Raw genomic sequence first — 15,238 nt, 5'->3', positions numbered from 1 at the left:
AATATTTACACTGGAAAAGAAGGTTAACCTAACTGTGCAACAAAGTGCTTAAGTAAATCATGGATGGTACTGATACCTAATAGAATAACACAACCACAAAAGCCCATTTATAATAACAAGAAAATGCCTATATTATTTTAAGTGGGAAAAAAAACCAGGATTCAAATGCAATCTATGAAGTAGACACGTACACTGTGAATGTATCTTTAGTCATTTTTCTTTGGTTTTCTGCATTTTTTGAGAAAAGGAGCTCAAATATGTTACAATGACTTGAACGTCAAAAGTAGAACTTTATTTTTAAGAACCGCAATGCCAAGTGTACTGGCACAGGCCCTGCAATGCCAGCTACTGTGAAGCTGAGGCAGGAGGATCACTTGAGAATAAGAATTTGAAAGCAGGTGAGCAACACAGCAAGGACCCCCCCCCCCCCAATTCAGAACAAAAACCCAAACAGCACTTAAATAGGCCACTTCCTTTGGAAACCAGAGAGTTGGCCCTTAAACTGAGATTCTATTTATTTTTCTAGTGATAAGTAATTTGTTGCTTGATTTACAAAGAAAGATTTTTTGTTTTTGTTTGTTTTTGTCTCCTTCATATATTTTACAGCATTACAAACATTAAGATGTTTCAGAGACACCAACCTAAGTGTTGCTAACCGATGAGAGAGCGGCGTATTCCCACAGAATAGGATCATAACTATGTAATTAATGCAGGCTCCTACAAGTAGCACCTGGAGCAAACCTTCCCATGAGCCCAAGAAATCACTAGCAGTGTGTTTTTAGAAATCACTTTTTTTTTTTTTTTTTTTACTATTAAAAGCGATCAATGCTTGTTTTGAGGAATGGGGAGGGAGTTCTTCCTGATGCACACCAGGCCCATGGTTCCTGGCCTCCACAGTAATCACTGGGAAGCTGCTTCTTCCCATGAAGCAGTGGAGCATTTCCAGCTTGTTACTCCAGCGCCCTGTCTGCCTTGCATTTTTTCCTCAATGAAATAGGACAATTAATAAACTCTGGTTACAGAACGAGCCCAAGTTTCAGCAGAAGCAATATTATCTTTGGATCTGGATTGAGGGACACAAGTTATCCAAACATAGCTCAACTCTCAGAAAGCTGGCCGTTTGGAAAGTACTCTTATTATTCTGAAATTCTTTTCTTTCTTCTGTTTTCCATCATTTTCTTCTTGATTTTTTTCCCTCCCTAACACTGTATGGAGGGCATTCAGTTATTGAATATTCACTAATTTTAAGACTACTTCTGATCTTTCTTAATATACACTTCAATGCCACTGTGCCAACTGATTATGACATGACTAACAATCTTTCCATGCACTAAAAGCAAACAGGCTGACAGGACACTAGTGGCATTCTTTTAGTTGGCAAGGGAGTCTATAATACTGCATGCACAGGAAGGTTCTGGATTCCCAATTTACTAGTTAGCTGCGCAGAGAGTTACAGTCACAGCCATTAATGGATGCACTGGTTTTCAACCATTAAACTCAATCTATAAATAATATGAACAGTTTAAGGATCATTATAAAATACAAAAGAAATGCTGTCTTTCACAGTGTAAGGCAGCAGTTCTCAATCTGCGGGCTGTGACACCTTTGACAAACTTTTATCTCCAAAAATATGTAACTCACAGTTCACAGTAATAGCAAAATTACAGTCTTGAAATAGCAATGGAAATAATTTTATGGTTGGGGTCCCACGACATGAGGACCTGCATTAAAGGGCCTCAGTGTTAGGAAGGCTGAGGACCACTGATGTAAGAGAAGAGCATGCTTTATGGGAAGGGGAGACAGGGGCTGAGAAGAGCTTACCAAAGTCAATGGAAACAAAACCAAGGTTCCGTATATTCCGTAGTTACATATGAGATGATCAGTGATGGTCTACTGAGTAGAGATGGAAATCAAGAGAGGGACGGGGAAATCAGGCAAACCTGAGCTAAGTCTTTACTGATCACAATGAAGAGTGGACAAAAAAAAATCTCAATGAGTAAGAGATTATAGTTTAAACATGGAAAGGCAACTGCGAAAAGTATCTCATAAGACTCACACCCACACACTTATAAGCATATACTGGGTCTATAATTTTTTTTTTTTAATTTTAGCCAGCCATGGCGGTGCACATCTTTAATCCTGGCTCTTGAAAGGGAAAGACAGATGGATTTCTGTGAATTAAGAGACTAGGGCAGTCTATATAGTGAGTTCCAGGACAGCCAGGGCTACATAAAAAGGTCCCATCTCAAAACAACAACAAAAATTTTATTTTACATGCATGAGTGTTTTTCTTGCGCATCTGTCAGTGCACCATGTTCTTGCCTGGTGCCTGCAGAGATCGGAACAGGATATCAGAGTCCCTTGGACTGAATTTACAGACTGTCATGAGCCACCCTTTGTGTATTGGGAACTGAACTCAGATCCTTTAGAAGAGGAGCCAGTGATCTTAACTCCTGAGCCCCCTCTCCAGACCCAAGCATGTACGTTTCAGATAAAGATAACAATGAGGACCAGTGAGAAGGTTCAGAGGGTATTCCCTCCCGGACATGCATGTAAAGCTGACAGGAGAAAACCATGAAGTTGTTCTCTGACCTCTATACATGTACCGTGCTACACACCCGTACTCACATACATATGCGTACATACTATCAATAAAAATGAATGTTTTAGGAATTCGCATCCATTCTTCCCTGCCCAATAGCAGAAAGTTTAGCTTCTGGAAAGAAAATTCTTACCCTAACATCAGGTAAAATGATGACTACTTCCACACTCACATCATACACACAATCTAGCTCAGAGCTGCTCATGACCAGTGCCCGTGGAGCTCTGTCAGACAGAGCTGCCTGTGTACTGTGGGATGTTCAACAGGATCCCTGGTGTTGACATACTGGAGGCCAATAGCACCATGTCCACCCATCCCATCTTTGGGCATGAGAACCAGAAATGTCTATAGCCACAGCCAGATGCTCGGGGGAGAAATCACACCTGGTCAAGAACCAGCAACACAAAATACTAATCCACTGAAGCTGGCTCAATTAACTGATTCGCTCAGTTAATTCTAGTGCATTAAATTATGATCACAATTCTAAAGAGAAGTAGGGGGAAATATAGTGTAGCACCTGACTACTTTTCCTCACAAGCAGATGCTTACAAGGAGTTATGCAGGAAACACACCCTGGTACCATCTCCTTCACTTTCAGTTGAGTCTCTCACAACCCAAATGGAATTCATTATGACCCCAAAGTGATTCAAAGCCTTCCCAGGATACCCAGACCAACGCTGGGCAAGAAATCAAGGAAACCCTAGGTGTCAGTTTTCTTAGAAATGCTATGCTGATGTTTAACATATAGACATTCATATTTCATTCTAACTACATAAGGAAATTTTAAAGGTCATTTGGACTACTTGTCAGTTGTTTTGATTCAGGATCTCAGTCTGTAGGCTGACTCTGAATTCTTGATCCTCGTGACTCAGCCTTCTGAGTGTGAGATTACAGGCACATGCCTCTGTGCCCGGCTGACTACACGGTTTTTGCCATGCATGTTAAATTTTAACAGGAACTGTGGCCTCTCCACAGCTCTAATGCTTCCACTCAGTTACTGCCTGTCTCAGGCTCCCATTGGATGTCCTCTTGGATCTAAAAGCAGTTCCCAGGAAGATAGTCATCACACAAATGCAAGGACCTCTCTTAACACTACATTTGCAGCTTTACAAAAAACTTGTTCCTAAAGGAAAAGTCACACTGGTGATGTGTTCTTTGTTATTCCAATGTTGTGGTATTTTCTTAGTGTAAACAAAGTTTAGTACATGGCTGATGTAACCAATTATTACAAACATGATGGCTTCAAAACCCAGAAAATTATTGCTTCACAGTTTAGAAAGACAGAGAAGTTCAAATTTACATCCACTGGGTCATAATCCGGGTGTCAGCACGAGCCCCTTCCCTCTGGAGAGAATCCTAGCTTCTTTCAGCTTCTGGTGAAAACACTGGGAATTGTGCACGAGTGTTTGTGATCTGTGTGTGGCCGCTCTGTACTTTTGTCTGTGATCTCCCTTTCATGACACATGTAACTGAATTTAGAGCCTGACAACACAAATCTCCACTTCAACAACCAGTCACTTCCGTAAAGCCTCTTCTTTTGACATATGACACTTCACAGGTTCCAGGGATGTGGCTGTTTTTGAAGGGCAGCATGCAGCATGTCAGGTAAGCTACTACACCTATGGGAATTTCACAGCAGACAGGAGACAGCATCTGGGAAATATCTGGTTAAAAAGTTGTTACTTGGGTGTGGTAGTATAATCTTAAACCCCAGGAGTCAGGAAGCAGAGGCAGGAGGGTGACTTCATTTACAAAGTCAGCCCACCCTGTAAGGTAAACTCCAGGCCAAGGCTCCATGGGAGTGCTGCCAGTCACTGCAGAGGAGAGCTTTAATTAAAAATCTTTTGTTTGAAAACAAACAAAGGGGCTACTGGTTTATGTTAAGGTGATACATGATTAGACAGAGAGGTAGGCAGAGAAAGGTCTAGGAGTGGAAGAGGAGGCAGTAGGTGGAGATTGATGGAGGAGTTGGAGGAAGATGTGTACGTTCCTCTAGGCACATCCCTTGCTTGTGAGGTTGTTATGATTATCTCTAAGGGTTTCTATGGGTCTAATTTATCTTTCTGGATGGGCAGTTTATATCTTTGTCTGCTGGTTGTAAGCTTATTGTGTATAGGGTTTGTGGATTGAAAATTTAACATATATTCCTGTTTGATAGGTTGATGGTTGTGAGTCACGTTTATACCAGGCAGTGGAGGAAAGGAACACGCCGGGGCGGTCATATCCACAGAAGCAGCAGGGGTGGTGGAGTGAACTGCCTGAGTTCTTAGAGGCAGCATGGAGCAGCACCAAGTTAGAGATGCCCGTCGTGCCAGATGGCCCCATGGGAGCTGGCAAAGCACAGGATAAAAAGTTAAGCCACCTTTTAATATTTACCGCAACAAGGGCAATACAACAAGGCTCAACGGCTAAACGCAGTGGCTGCTCTTCAAAAAGGACCTGGGTTCAATTCCCAGCACCTACACAGCTGTTTTCAACTGTAATTACGGTTCTGGGACATTTGACACCTTCACACAGACATCCAAGGAGGGAGAACACCAAGGTTACATTAAACAAACAAACGAACAACTTAAAAAAAAAAGAAACCATATAGAAACATTTTTTTTCCCATCATGACTAGAGTTTCAAGACATTATGGAGAATGATATCCTTGGGGCTGGGGAAAGCTGAGGTGCCTACCCCTCAGGCAGGAAGACTGAAGTTTGGATTCCCAGCACTCACAGAAGCTTGCCATGGAGTCTAGTGTCTGAGATCCCAGCGCGGTGGGACAGGTAGATTAAGAGTCACCTGGCTCACCCGCCAGCCGTGAAGCTGCTGAGCTCCAGGTGCCACGAGACCCTGTCTTAAAAACTAAGATGGGGACTGAAGAGCACAGCTGACCTCTGTGCACATGCACCTTCAGTAACCTTCTTTAGGAGGAGGAAGAGAAATGGACTCAAAACTCTTTATTGAAGTTATAGGACCTATCATGTGCTCTAGGAATAACCAAAATTCTCTTTGGACAGAACAAGTGGTATTCTGTTATCTATCTGGACTTTTTCAACCATCCCAGCGGGTCTCTTGCTCCCTGGGCAAATCTTTTTATATTCTTCAGGATCCGAGGCTGGTCTTCTCTCCAGTTTTCTTCTTTCCACCTGATTCAACAGCAGTGGTAAGTTATTTGGGGTACACTGTATACAATGCACAGGATATGCCTTTGTGTCTGCTGGCTTTTTCAGCCCAGTGATCTAGGAATAGTCCCTAACTTCCATCCTTCCGACAGTACACACTTTCCTCACTCGCCCCAGAGTTCTCACCTAGTCCCCATATTTAGCACACTACAGCATGCATCGATTGCTCATGTCTCTGATTATCCCCATATCCCTAACGGATAAAAGAGCATCAAGCAATGAATCTATGCTTCAGAGCTCAGACCATTCATTTCACCCACATATTCTTCAAAGTCTACCTATTCAAAATTGAACTTACTTTCTGAGCCCTCTCTGCCTTCTATGTTCTACTAATGACCTGATCGGTGGCCCACGTGGCCCAGACCAGCACGCCTTCATCTGCACTATCACATCACTCCTGTGCTGGCGTTGCACACTGCTTAGTCCACCTTTTCCTAATCCCTGTTGTTGCTCCTGGGTTCCATCCCTGAGACTTCTGTGCCAAGCAGGCCTCTCATCTATTCCAGTCCTGACCATGCATATTAGAGCTGGCCACCTGAACAGCCTGGCAGCAGCACTGTGCTTCTGTAAAGAGTGCACTGGTCCTTCCGCCTGCTGCATAGCTGCTGTCCTGGGAGTTTCCTCTCCTTCTCTCACTTCAGTTACAGCTGAATTCTGGCCAGTATCCTCCACTCTTGAGGGTACATTACATAAGGATACCTGGAGGGGCTGTTTCTCAGACACTGCGTGTACAAGATGCCATTACTCTAACCACATTCCCATGAGTTTGGCTGGGTACGGAGTTCTAGTTTAGGACCATATTTTCCAAGAACTGCAAAAAGACTGGTATACAGTCCACTTAATAGATGTAAAAACTGCTACTGTGTCTTGATTTTTATCTCCTTGTTTGTATGTATGAGGTGTGTATAGTGCGCCCACACCTCCCCATGGGTACACATACTGCCCGTGGAAGGCAGATGAAGCTGCGGGGATCCTCTAGCACATGTGCTCCTTGGAGGAAGTTTCTTGCTGTTTTGGATAGGCTGGCAGTTACAGCCACCTGGGTGCTATTGCCCAGGCTCTCATAATAGGTACTTCTCACCAACAGCCATTTCCCAGTTTCTTTGTTTCTTCTGTGTAAACTTCTAAGATACCATCTTTTAAAACTGGCTTTCCCATCATTTGCAATCCATTTGGTGTGAAACTTGTTTTCCTCAGTTCCATCAGCTCTTCTGTGTTATTCTGCTGATAACTCTCTGCCATTCCATTTATCCCCGTTCTGTGCACATCCTATCAGCTGCAGGCTGGTCTCCTGGACTCTCACTTCTTAGTGTTTTTTCCCCTTTAACTTTCAGGCGAAGACTGGCACAGTCAAGGTGGCATGGAAGTACTCTTTTCCCTCACTCTCGAGCTGTTTATTCTTTCTGTGACAATCCCTGGAAATTTCTTTAAGTGTTCCAACCCAACTACAAAAGTAACTTTATTTTCTCTTTCCTTCCTGCTCTTCTGTCCTCTTCCCATTTTTTCTTGTTTGCTTCTATGGCATTTGTGGTTCTGGAGCATCTGACATTTTCTTGTTCTTGTACAGATGCATTATTTATTATTTCAAATCTCAGAGTGCATGTTTTTATTCTAGATTAGAGGAGACACTTGTTTGCTGATCCTTTTTTAAGAACTATTTCCTTTTCTTGCCATTGTAATATAGTGACATCAATTCCCCATCCCTTCCCTTCCCCCGTTTCATACACCCCTCCTTCAACTCACGGCCTCTTCTCCCATTCACTGTTGTTACGTACTCATATGGTATATGTATAGACACAAACACAAATACAATATTCTTCTCAGTCTGTATAATGATACTTAGGAATGTTTTGAGGCTGACCATTTGGTACTGAATAATCAATTGGTGTGCTCCTCCTCAGGGAAAACTGTTTCTCCCTTTCTCCGAATTTCTTGGTTGCCTGTAGTTTTTTATGTAGGGCTGAAGTCTTGTGGGCTTTTATTATTAATTTTACTCCGCATGTTGTTCCTGTATTATTCTCTCTCACCATTTGCTTTTCTTTAACAGATTATATTTTTAGATTGTTTGTGGGGTCCCAGAAAATGAAGACATAAGGCTGTGATAAACCTGCCTCACACAACGCTATCTTTCTGCGATACTGCAGCACATCTGTACTACCGAGGAGCTCTGCCCTGTGACATCATATAAAACCAGTCCAGGGTTGACCTGAAGGCCCCATTTTGGCACTAGACAGTCTATAGATCTCTGTGAGTGTACATCCACCATTATGTTATCACATGGCACCTTTCTCTGCCCTAAGCACTCTCCTGTTCTACCATCCTTTCCTCCTGACCCTGTTAACCACTGACTCCCTTACACTTCATGATTTTTGCCTTTCTACAATGTCATATAGCTGAAACCAAATCATCCACAATCTTTTCTGGTTGGTCTCTTCTTTCTCTTTATTTTGTATATTTAAAGTGTTCAACATGTTTGGCTATACATTGAAACCATGATATTCAAGGAAATAATCATATCCATTCCATGTTTCCTTCCTTCCCTTCTGTCCCTTTTTCTGAGATTATTCTCTTGGCAAATTTCTAGTAACCTTGATATTCACTGCAACTAGCATGCTATAGACTGTATTTCTAGACTTCGCATCAAGGCCTCCCTGTCTGCCCCTCCCTCCCTCAGTTTCATTCTCTTCCTTGACTACCTTTTCTACTGTGCACAGGTGAGAACATGTGGTCTTCCTGTTTGCCTTATCTCACCTTATCATTATCATGACGTCTGACAGGCTCCCGTGCTCCACCACTGGGAAGACCCCCCTCTTCAGCTCATTTTAAAGGCCAGATAATATTCCAATATACATGCAGATGACTGCTTCTTTATGTACATTCATCAACTGAAAGACACACAGGGTGTTTCTGTATTTCACCATTGTGACTAATGCCACAACAAACAAAGAGCATGCATCATCCCCACAAGGGCCTGGTCTCGTTTTCTGTGCATACACACCTGCAAGCAGAGCTGTGGGAGCATACGGTCTCTTTCGCTGATAATTTGCCTTTATGAATCTTCCATGTCACGTCAGGGCCTGGTGTTCATTTCTTATTAGTATAAAATAATTTTCTGTTGTTTCAATCTCAACGTTTGCTTGGTCATTCATCTAGTGAAGGGAATTTGGGCACTCCCTAAATTTGGAAATTATAAATAAAATTTCTATAAACATATGCAAGTTTTGTGTAGACCTAAGCCTTTGGATAAACCCTGCGGTACAAGTAAGGGTCTGTAAGAATACACAGAGGCCTGCCGGGCTCCTTCCAGGGTGGCTGAGGAGCCTGTCCCCTTGTGCTCTTGTTCGCAGCCTCCCCAGCACCTGTGGGGACACTCTTCAGGATCTGCCATGCGTGCATATTCACGAAGGCTCCTCGCTGTTGCTGTTCTTTCTGTATTTCTTTTGTGCTTGTTTTTAGCACAAATCATCCTCTGAATTGTCTCGCACCACTTAGCTATTGTTGACAAACTGCGAGGCACTGAAAGCGTGAATGGAAGCTCGGACTTATGACTGGCAGGTCAAGTCACAGGAAGAAGCTATGTCTGTCTTCAAAGCCCCCCTCTCCCAGTTATTTATAGATGGAGGTACTTTATTTGGAGGCAGAACCAATTTTCTACAGAGCACTCCTCCAATCCCCGTGAGAGGAGATGGCCATGCCTTCTGCTAATGGGCCTCTTCCTCAGCCTGCGCTGTCTCACTTGAGTTCTACCTCCAGAAAGATGACTCAGAGTCAAGTGCAGAGTTTCCTTTTACTTACTCTGGAAAATAAGCTTCAAGGTTTGCATGGCGGGAAATGGCAGCAGACTGTGTATGACTTGGGGCTATAATGTGCAAGATCAATTCTAAACAACCAATTGGCTATGCAGCCAGGAGGAAACCACTTCATCTTTTACTGTCTCCTTTGCCAACCTCCACCACAGATGACAAAAATCTACCTGCTGCAGTTGTTAGGTTACACATGTGAATCTCTTATGACACTGCTGAGCACACCATCAATTTAATAAGTGTTGTTCTTAAAGAGGCGTGGGTTTTCACCACATGGAAGAAAGTGCCCGTAGGAGGCAGAAGCAGGTGGAGCTCCATCAATATGAGGCCAGCCAGGGCTACATAGGAAGTTCCAGGCTTGTCTGGAGAGATGGCTCAGCACTTAAGATCACTGGCTGTTCTTCCAGAAGTTCTGAGTTCAATTCCCAGTAACCACATCACAATTCACCATCCAGTGCCTTCTGATGGGCAGACATACATGCAACAAAGCACCAATATGTGTGTGTGTGTGTGTGTGTGTGTGTGTGTTTCATAAATAAATAAAAAAGAAAGTTTCTTTTTAGGCCAACCAGGGGTACCACACTAGTTTGGATAAGAATGCCCCCATAGGCTCATTATTTGAATGTTTGGTCTCCAGTTGATGAAATTCTTTGGAAAACATTAGGGGGCGTGGCCTTGTTGGGGAAGGTATATCACTAGGTGACAAAAGCCCACACCAGGCCCCTTCTTCCTGCTGCCTACAGATCAGGATGTAAGCTCTCATCTACTGTTCCAACACTACGCACCATGACCTGGGGTTTGGGGAGTTGGAAAACGGTAAAAGATGAGGCCATGATGTAGACAGTGAACATGGGATACTGCACTATCATTAAACCAGCGGCTGTGATGCAGATACAGTGTAAACCAGCGGCTGTGAAGGCGCACGGCCAGGACGATGCAGATACAGTGTGCAGTGAGTGTGCAGGAGGAGCCAGAAGCAGTACAACGCCCCAGTGCACTCGGTCCCATCTGCTGATGGTAATGTGGAGGCTAGGGAGGGAGGGCAATTGTTCTAATCCCAGAGCATAAACCATATTTTCACAGAATGACCGGCAGCAGCCAGGGCTTCTGAGATTACATCATGTGTAAGAACTTGCAGCCCTTTGAGATTCTGTCTCAAAGAGAACTCAGAATTCACCACAGATCTGACATCTTATATTCATGATGTTGCTCCATTCTCGGAACAATCCTAGGAGGAAAGTGTTGTCAAGACCACTGCACAGTCAACAAAGTAAGACTGGGGGCATATGGCACCTTGACACACCTCCCCAGTTCCCAAGAAAAGTCCCTACAGATAGACTGCAAGGCTGATTGGAATTTCAAGTAAGACAATTTCATGTGAAAAGATCCTTCACCTTTTAACTCTACACAACAAACAAAACAAAAACAACATTATATTTTATAAAGGCTTTAACTCTTTTTTTCTGACCAGTGATTCTAACTTGAACATAGTACCCCTTTATGATAGTCAACCAACAGAGGGGAGAAAACACACAGCATTCTGCAATGTCACAGCAGTGCACTGAGAGAGCCTACCTCCACTGAGCACCTCACGGGCACCGGGGAATCAGTGTAGACAAGGCAGCAGTGTGAGTGGAGAGCCTTGGAGAGGTTAGTTCAGGACCCACACAAGCTACAGAGCAGGAGAAGAGGGAGAGGAAAAAAAAAAACAGAGGTTTTCAAGTTGTGTCCCCCACAGTTAAAGAACAAGTGTCAGGATATTGACGATAAGTGATCTGAAGGATAAAATTAATGACTTCTAAAATTCTATAAACTTAAATACTATTCCCAAATAATTGATCTGACTGTTACACAGTTGACTAAAGTCTTAATCTTTAATAGCATGCATCCAAAGACTCTATACAACGTTAGAAGAATTAATCCCAATTTAAAGAACCTTTTCTATGTGGAGAAGGGAAATTGTGTAGCTGATATTCCTAGCAGGATTTACAAATGCTATCTAAAGGTATTATTATTCCTGAGTTCACAATGCTGTTGTAACAGCTACTTTACACTGTCTTCTGTTTTTTTTTAAAAATCAGTCTGCACATTTGCCCTGAAGGCAGAGGCGTGCATTGGTCGTCCTACCTGTCAAGCCACCCAGCTACAGGTAGAAGCTGAAGCTCTGAGTTCTGGATCCTAAGGTGGTTCTGCATAAGAATCACCAAGTTGATTTGTTACTAAAGCTGTTCACTAAACAACAACAAAAGGGGCAGTTCTGATGCACAGACAAGGAAAATAAAGTGGAATGGGTGTTTTAGAACTCGGATCTCAGGAGCCTCACAATCTCAGAACAATACCTTTACGGTTCTCACTAGCTTGTGCCTAGAATAATCCCACTTTAAAAGCCTATTTGGTGCACAAAGCCACAAAACCAGTGAGAACAAAGTAAGCTCCATTATGCAGACATAAAGCTTGTGTTGAACTACAACTCAAACATAATTCAAAGATAAGAGAGAGCAGGTGAAAGAAAAGCCAGCTTTCTCTGGGAGGTGGTGGCACACCTTTGAGTCCAACATTCAGGAGGCAGAGGCAGATGGCTGTGAGTTTGAGGCCAGATTGGTCTACAGAGCCAGTTCCTACATCCAGGGTTACACAGAGCAACCCTGTTTCAACGAACAAACAAACAAACAAACAAACGCCAGCTTTTGTCCTTAGCACAAGAAACCAAAACCAAAACAAACAAACACCAATCACCACACCATTAATGACATATACTTATTGGAGATTAGATTCTTGGGGGAGGGAGTGTTGGAGTTCTAAGCCAGGGGCTTGTTTGCGCTTGCTAAATACAAATGTTTTCACTGAGTTATGCTACACAGCATTATACCTCTGCGGAGACATTCACTTAAGCAAGTACGAAGTCAAGAGGCGGGGGCAAGTGAAACAGCCTGGTGTGTTACTCACCTGTGTGGATGCACATAGCGAGCAGGAGATGGACTGAGTAAGAAGCCAGGAGAGCAACCAACAGCAGCAGGAAACTAGAATATAAAAGAACACAGTTATGTTTCCTCCAACCTTGTTTCTTCACGTTCCTTCATTTCTTCGCAGATAGGGACTACCTCTGAGCAGCAGAACTACAAACATCAACGAGATCACTGTATTTACCAAGTTGTACTTAATTCAAAATGAAGTGCTGTTAAAATGAAAAGGGAAATCAGAAAGAAACAATGTAGTAAAACCTTCCGCTAATGAAAAAAGCCTTCAAGGACCAATCACTGGCGAGTAGGTGGGACTTCAGGGTCAGAGGTGAAGCTGGAGAGAAGAAAGGCTTTTTGGACGGGAGAGATGGGCATGGAGGAGGCAGTGTAGTTAGTGGAGGCTCCCGGTTTCAGTGGCGGATCCATTGGGATCTACTACCGGAGGATTTATAACTAGGAATGGCTTTCAATTAGGATGTGCCCAGCAATTTTGTTATCTGTTGATTCTAAACTAGGTTTGTGTGGTATTTTTCCTCACACAGTGACCCAACTGGGTTCTAGAGAGAAAGGTACGGAGGCAAAGCATGGGTTTGCGAGAAGTGCTCCCCAGCTAGCCATGGGAATTTGGCAACGTGGAGCTGGTGTGGCTGGCGTGGCAGTGACCAGGCATGGGAACTTAGGTGGAGAGATTTCAGAGCATTGGGCCAGAGAGTCCGCCGGGCTGAGAACGGGCCAGTCTGCAGTCGGTGCCCTTGCCGGTGGTAGTGTGGAATTCATATTTTTTATTTCATACTACAACTTAAAACACAAATTCCTCATTTTGCACTGTCTGCTGACTGCAGTTCAGTGCTCGGTGATCTAAATGTTCCCCTTTAATGATTAATTTTCCCTGCTCTAAGTCTCACTGACTTCCTCTTGCCCCCTTCCCCCACTCCCTCCCCTTCCAGTGATGTGGACCCTTCAACCACGGCTTTACCTGGAATATCAAGCTCTGTGGAGCGTACACATCTTTCCAGCTCAACCCCCAAACAATGCAATTAACACATTTCTAACGACACAATCTAAAAAACCCAAGTAAACACCATGAAAATAAACAGCATAAATAATTCCTGCTTATTCTCAGGAAGATCCTGGCAAAGCAGGCTTCTAGCAAAACCCATGTCCCCAGTGTACCATAATCAAAGGCACAGAAATCATCTTCGTGAGTCACTTAATACTTAATGGTAAGTGGCAAGCCGTCGGGAAACTGACATCAGAGACTCACAGAATCACAGCGTCTGACACCACCAAAAGGGACATTTGATTTGATGCAGCAGGCCCACTGTCAGTGACACACACCCAGCATTGAAAACTCCGGCATATTAAAAAGTGATTTTCAGGGAGCTTTAAGGAGGTGGCGGGGGTGGGGTGAGGGAGCTCTCTGAATTGTTGAGCTTGTGAGCGCATCTCACAGTGAAAGCAAAGTGGGCTACTTACAAGCACTTTTGCTTATTAGGTTGTTTGGGGGGAAAAGGGAAGAAACTAAAGTGAGACTTTGCATTTTAAGTTGGCCTCTACTGACTAAACAGATGCTCAGAGATCTGATTCTGAAGGACTCCAAGGCTGAGAGCAGAGAAGGACACGAGCCATGGAAACCAGCAACAGCAGTAAAGCAAAGAACATTCAAAGCAACAACAGCCAGAAAACTGCCCTGGTAACTGGCTGTGATAACTGAGAACAGCCCCACAGGCTCACACCAGGCTCACTGAATGCCAGATTAGCAGCTGGTGACCAACTAGGGTTAGGAGGTAAGTCTTGCTCAGTGTCTCCTGTGGGTGGATCGGGCATAGAAACTCTCCACTGCTGCTCAGGAGCCATACCTACCTGTCTGCTGCCTACCACACTCCCCAGCTGCACTACCCAGCATGCAGACCATGCTCGCAAGCCCCCAATTAAATGCTTTCTTCTAAAAGCTGCCTTGTCAGAACAGAGCAGTGCTTAGACACTGTCCTATAACAACTCTTGGAAATAGGCAAGAACATAATGCAGGGCTGCAGAACGTTAAAGAAGTCTCATTCAGGGGCTGGAGAGATGGCTCAGTGGTTAAGACTGCTCTTCCAGAGGTCCTGAGTTCAAATCCCAGCAACCACATGGTAGCTCACAACCATCTGTAATGGGATCTGATGCCCTCTCATGATGTCTGAAAACAGCTACAGTGAACTTATATATAATAAATAAATAAATAAATAAATAAATCTTTTTTAAAAAAAGAAGTCTCATTTAGAAGACAGGAGAGGATATTTTATTTGCACTTTAAAAATTGCTTTTAACTTGCATGACTGATTAAGTTTTGATTCACATTGGCCAACCTGACACAAATAAACTTGAATAAGAGACTTTTTAAGATTATAAATCAGTTATAGATCAAGGTTTTTTTTTTTTTAATTAGCCACAGTTTTAGATTACTAAAAATCAGCACCAGCCCAATGATGTCTGGGTTAACAGTGAAGTCTTAGAGGCAGCATGGCCATCCCCATATCATAGGGAACACATTACTCATGTTCACGGTAAAGCTGGGGAAAGCAGGTTACTACACTGTCAATCATAAAGTGCAACACATGGTTTTACATCTAATACTGATTACCCACTAAGAATAAATAATACAATCCTTGGCTTGTGTATTTATTATACTAGCATACTGTATTTCTTAAAATCATGATTTTT

At 43.2% G+C, this 15,238-nt stretch overlaps 1 protein-coding gene across 1 annotated transcript in view; it reads right to left on the bottom strand.

The window, feature by feature from the left end:
- Nucleotides 1–15,238, bottom strand: part of SLC38A6 (solute carrier family 38 member 6) — a gene marked incomplete at its 5' end in the record, with an annotated part of 59,402 nt that overhangs the window by 41,285 nt on the left and 2,879 nt on the right. The window contains one exon of the mRNA XM_080927309.1: nt 12,522–12,595. Coding sequence (XP_080783435.1) covers nt 12,522–12,595 — 74 coding nt within the window. The remainder of the gene's footprint in view (nt 1–12,521; nt 12,596–15,238) is intronic.

Source organism: Micromys minutus (genome assembly GCF_963924665.1).
Source record: "Micromys minutus genome assembly, chromosome: 1".
Lineage (NCBI taxonomy): Eukaryota > Metazoa > Chordata > Mammalia > Rodentia > Muridae > Micromys > Micromys minutus.
Note: the sequence above shows the minus strand (reverse complement) of the source record. Positions and strands in the feature narration are given on the sequence as shown.